General features: G+C 33.5%; 2 protein-coding genes across 2 annotated transcripts; both read left to right on the forward strand.

Moving 5' to 3' along the window:
- Window positions 1-1,654: 1,654 nt before the first annotated feature.
- LOC132272626 (uncharacterized) lies at window positions 1,655-2,677 on the forward strand. The gene is made up of 2 exons (XM_059773733.1): window positions 1,655-2,023; window positions 2,111-2,677. Exons 1-2 carry the CDS (start codon window positions 1,655-1,657, stop codon window positions 2,675-2,677), a joined length of 936 nt encoding a protein of 311 aa, XP_059629716.1.
- A 480-nt stretch (window positions 2,678-3,157) lies between these two features.
- On the forward strand, window positions 3,158-4,150 carry LOC132272627 (protein ALP1-like). Its single transcript, XM_059773734.1, has 3 exons — window positions 3,158-3,686; window positions 3,768-4,003; window positions 4,061-4,150. Exons 1-3 carry the CDS (start codon window positions 3,158-3,160, stop codon window positions 4,148-4,150), a joined length of 855 nt encoding a protein of 284 aa, XP_059629717.1.
- The last annotated feature ends 644 nt before the right edge of the window (window positions 4,151-4,794 follow it).

The following is a 4,794-nucleotide window of genomic DNA, read 5'->3' on the forward strand; positions in this document are numbered from 1 at the left end:
CACTGTGTTTTTCTCTTGGCTTCTACTTACTAATGCTTGATAAGGAAGTTCTGATCATTGCATTAGTTGTACAGTGGTTTGCTGCTTTTTAATGTACTTTTTCACTTGCTAATGTTTGAACTTGTAATGACCCAACTGGGATTTTGTTTAGTGTGTCCAATTTATTTTTATTTTTATTTCTTTTTTCAGCCCTTTGTTGTGTTCGCAGGCTTTAGCACATAGTATAGTTTACTCTGCTTTTTAATGTACTTTCTAATTTCACAAATTTTATTCTTGTATCAGATTAAATAACTGGTACTGTTTTCTGAACTCTGCCGTGGTTTTTGTTACGAGTCTGTTTTCATTATGTTACTAGTTCTAAATCAAAATAGTGGTCGATAAATGTAAGAAATTTGCCCAGGAAATGAGAAATGTATGTATGTTATGTCGGATTAAATGTATTTATTGTGAGTTTGAGCTATAATCTAGTCTTGTTATATTTATTTATGATGTCCATGCTGTGCCATATCCTGAAGCTAGATTATCTGATCGGAGTTCTCACCATTGATCTCATCTTGTGCTTTTCAGTTCTTCATTAAGAAGATTTTGTTTTCGTTTGTTATTTTGGTTATCGTTTCAGTGCATGATTCTCTTTTAGTCATCTATCTGCAGTCCTGCATTTTCAAGTTTATTTCATTTCCGGTAATTGTGTGTTTCAATTAATATTTTCATAATTTCTAAAGAATTTATATGTTTTGTAGTTATTTCCTTGTTATCCTTATGTTTCTTCCTTTTTTTTTTTTTCTTTTTTAAACTGAGGTCACTTGTTTTGACTTTGCATATTGTGCATCTATTATACCAATGTTAAATTTTATGTCTCCCTCATCTGATTTTCATGATTTAAACAAATCTTCAATAATTTTTCTTTTACATGTTCATATCCTAATGATGAACTATTTAGTAATCTGAATTTTTGCATGGAACTTGTAAAATTTGGTGCTCTCTCTTGCAATCTCATTGCTGAGGTTGAGGAACCATGAGTTCATGCTAGGTAGATAATAGGCATTTTGAAACTTTTTTTTGTTTTGGAACTTTTTTTTGTATACTTTGGTAGATGGCTGGACTATCAGGTTGCAGATTAGATATTTGTTGATGGCTCGATGCCTCAGTCGACTTCTTGTTATGAATCGTTATAATTTCGCTTTTAGTCTAATTCCGCATCCCATTTTTTTTTTTTTGATTAGTCTAATTCCGCATCCTTAAAATACATCTAAGAAGAATCTAGTTATATATTGTAGAGTCAGACTCTGATAGTTCCTTCCAATTCTTCTTTCTTAGTTGTACTCCCAGTTAAGTTAATTTGCCGATTTCACCCCCCCTTTTTTTAGACAATTTGTGACTGGTCAATTTAATTGGATTACAATAATGTTTGCCCTGGTCTTGAAATGTCCGTGCACAAACTGGGGCTTCAAATACAACAGTTCAATTTAAATCATGAATGCTTGGTTTTTACTCACTTTGTTATATTTACTCATATATATTAAAACAATGTATGTGGAGCCCGCTGCCTACTCTTGTGTGTCTTTTCTTAGAGTTTGATTCGTTTTGCCATTGCATTTCTAGTTTAATATTATTTTTTTTGTTATTAATTATAGTGTTGTTATTAATATGTTAGATGGATATGAATGTGGAACAATGCGGTGATAATCTCACAATTGAAGAAGTGGCTGAAGTTACGAATGATGGAAAATTGTTATGGGATGAGTCACTCATTGAAAAATTCGTTAATATTATGGTGGAAGAAGTTAAGGCTAATAATCGTAGTGGCACAACATTTAGTAAAAGTGGTTGGAATTATTTGGTCAAAGAAATGAATGTTCAAACAGGGAGAAAATTTTCTTTAACCCAACTTCGGAATAAGTTTAATGGTTTGAGGAAAATTTATATCGAGTTTAAGAAATTATTATCGGAGACTGGCGTGGGATATAACCATGAGACGGGCATGGTTATAGTTGAGGAAGAAAGATGGGACAGGTTGTGTAAGGTTAGTAATTTAATTATTAGTCCTAAATAAATAATAAAATCTTGTATATTATTGGTTATGTGGTTAATATTGTAACAAAATTTGTAGGTTGTTGCGAATGCAAATAAGTTTAAAAGGCATGGATGTAAGCAATTTGACAAGATGTCGACTATATTTGGGGACACATATGCAACAGGGATGCATGCCCACCCGTCCACTACAGCACCCCCCGCAATCATTTTGCCTACTCCCAATGATGACGATGATGAGGAAGAGGGTTGTGAGGTCAGTCCCCTACCTTTACGTAAAGGTAAAAAAGCCAAAAGAGATGCTTTATCTCCTAGTATAGCTGCACTCTTGTCAAATATGAATGAGAATTCTGAGAGGAGAGCCGAGAGAATGGAAGTTGCAATAGAGAAAGCAGCTAAAGCATCTTCTACTTCTACTCGTGTATCTTCATGTGAGAAAGGAGATGATGAAGTTCTCTCTCCCTCTAAAAAGGATAGAGATTATGAAATGTTTGACGCCTCCATGCTCCTTTTACAAAAAATACCTGTAATTGAGATGGCCCAATTCGCTAAGGTATCAAAGTTATTACATGATTCTGAGAAGTGGCAGAAATTTTTTCTTTCGGCACCTGAGGATGTAAGAATTGGTTGGGCACTGGATGTTTGAGTTTTTTTTTATGGATGATTGCGTTTTGTGTCATCGTTTAACTTATTACTATCTCACATTTGGATGACTGTAATAACTTAAATACTTTTATTATCTCACATTTGGATTACTGTAATAACTTAAATACTTTTATTTCTTGGATGCCTGTTACTACTCAAATACTTTAATACCATTATTTAAATGTTTGTTTTATTATTTAAATGTTTTGTTTATTATTGAATTGATTTGCTTATTTACTTAAATGCTTTGCTTGTATTAAATCTTTAAATAGGGCAATGGATATGTGGAACAATATAAGAAGAATAATTCAATTATACGACGATGAGGATGACAATGAGAGTGTCTTAATATTTGCTGCTATTTTAGAAGAGCAGAACTTCTATCAAAAGAGCCGTTGTAGGAATTCAATTTTACAAGGGGAAAGCATATGTTATGGAGATTCTAAACGGCCATAGAGAAAGATGTTACGAAAATTTTAGGATGTACCCTGAAGTTTTCAGAACATTGTGTAGTACCCTGAAAGGTATAGGGCTGAAGGATTCTAAATTTTTAACTGTATATGAACAAGTGGCAATCTTTTTGCTCACTTTATCTCATAATCAAAGGAATCGTGTTGTAGCAGAGAGATTTCAACACTCCACTGAAATCATTTCCAGACACTTCCATGCTGTGTTGCATGTAGTATGTCAGTTGGGCACCCATATAATTGCCCCTCCTGATTTTTCTGTGATTCCGAATAAGATTAGAGGGTCTCCTAGGTTTTACCCTTACTTCAAGCATTGCGTGGGAGCTATAGATGGAACCCACATTCCTGCAACTCTGCCAGTAGCTACACAACTTCCATTTCGTGGTAGAAAGGGCTATACCACACAAAATGTAATGGCTGTATGTGACTTTGACATGAGATTCACATATGTGCTAGTTGGTTGGGAAGGCTCCACTAATGATTCGAGAATTTTAAAAGAGTGTATTGAGAATGAGGCAATGAATTTTCCAGCTCCACCACCAGGTATTATAATCTTACAATTTCACTTAATGTATGGTTAGTTTATCATAGTGTATATATCTTTACGTATTCTAAACATTGCAGATAAGTATTATTTGGTGGACTCAGGGTATGCCAATAAGCTTGGTTATTTGGCCCCATTTCGAGGTCATACTTACCACTTTCAGGAATACCGTAGGAGTAGACCACCCCGTGGTCAGGAGGAAGTGTTCAATCATAGGCATTCATCTTTGAGAAATATAATTGAGCGATGCTTTGGGTTGTTGAAGATGAGATTCGCTATTTTGAAGGCAATGCCTCCTTATAAGTTTTCAACACAAGTATTGATTGTAATGGCTTGTTGCACATTACACAACTTCATTAGAAATTAATATCAGCCTGATGATTTATTTGATGGTGACGATCCTCCTCAAAGTGATGGTGAAGATGATGAAATTGTTGAGCATGTGCTTCCGCCTCAGCTTTGAGAAATGGATCAGTTGCGTAATACTATTGTTGATCAAATCTGGAATTCTCTTGGGCACTCTTGATCTTCCTGAAACTGATGGTATGTTTTTTCTTTTATATGTAATATATTTGTTGCTATTATGGGCTTGTAATATGTATATATGTATTATATATCATTTTTGCTGTTATTATTTTGCTTTTATTATTACTGGCTGATATTATTGTTAATATTTTTCAAATTAAATTCTACCATTGCAGATATGAAGTGTGTTGATACTTTCTTGAAGGTGATGTATGCTGTTATGAAGATGACGTGTCCTACTATTGAAACTTGTTCCATGGAAGTGAAATTTGTGTTTTTTAAAGTATGTCTCTTGTAAGATCTTTTGAGTTTTTCTGATACCTTCTTAACAGTGAAGGAAAACATAAAGAAACATCTTTTTATTTGTTAAGCATCTTTTTCTTTGTTTTTGAATCCTATTTTTGAAATTTGTAAATGAATTGTGTTTGAACTTTGAATTATATCTCCTGTTTAATTTAATCTACTGTTTAATTTGTTCTCAATTTCTTTGTCAATTTTCCTAATACCGAAGAATGAGTATGATTTGAGAAGCTTCCTTGCAAGCTTCCATTCTAGCAGGGCGTTTTTTTATTTTATTTTATG

Source organism: Cornus florida, unplaced genomic scaffold (assembly GCF_030987335.1).
Source record: "Cornus florida cultivar Cherokee Brave unplaced genomic scaffold, ASM3098733v1 CherokeeBrave_3.0.0_Hap2_Chr09, whole genome shotgun sequence".
In the NCBI taxonomy this organism is placed as follows: domain Eukaryota; kingdom Viridiplantae; phylum Streptophyta; class Magnoliopsida; order Cornales; family Cornaceae; genus Cornus; species Cornus florida.

Bases quoted from the DNA above. Each gene is read 5' to 3' on its own strand.
- LOC132272626 (XM_059773733.1), top strand. From the start codon at position 1,655: ATGGATATGAATGTGGAACAATGCGGTGATAATCTCACAATTGAAGAA. The intron at 2,024-2,110 runs GTTAGTAATTTA...CAAAATTTGTAG, and splicing joins GATGGGACAGGTTGTGTAAG to GTTGTTGCGAATGCAAATAA.
- LOC132272627 (XM_059773734.1), top strand. From the start codon at position 3,158: ATGTACCCTGAAGTTTTCAGAACATTGTGTAGTACCCTGAAAGGTATA. The intron at 3,687-3,767 runs GTATTATAATCT...TAAACATTGCAG, and splicing joins TTTTCCAGCTCCACCACCAG to ATAAGTATTATTTGGTGGAC. The intron at 4,004-4,060 runs GTATTGATTGTA...AATTAATATCAG, and splicing joins CTTATAAGTTTTCAACACAA to CCTGATGATTTATTTGATGG.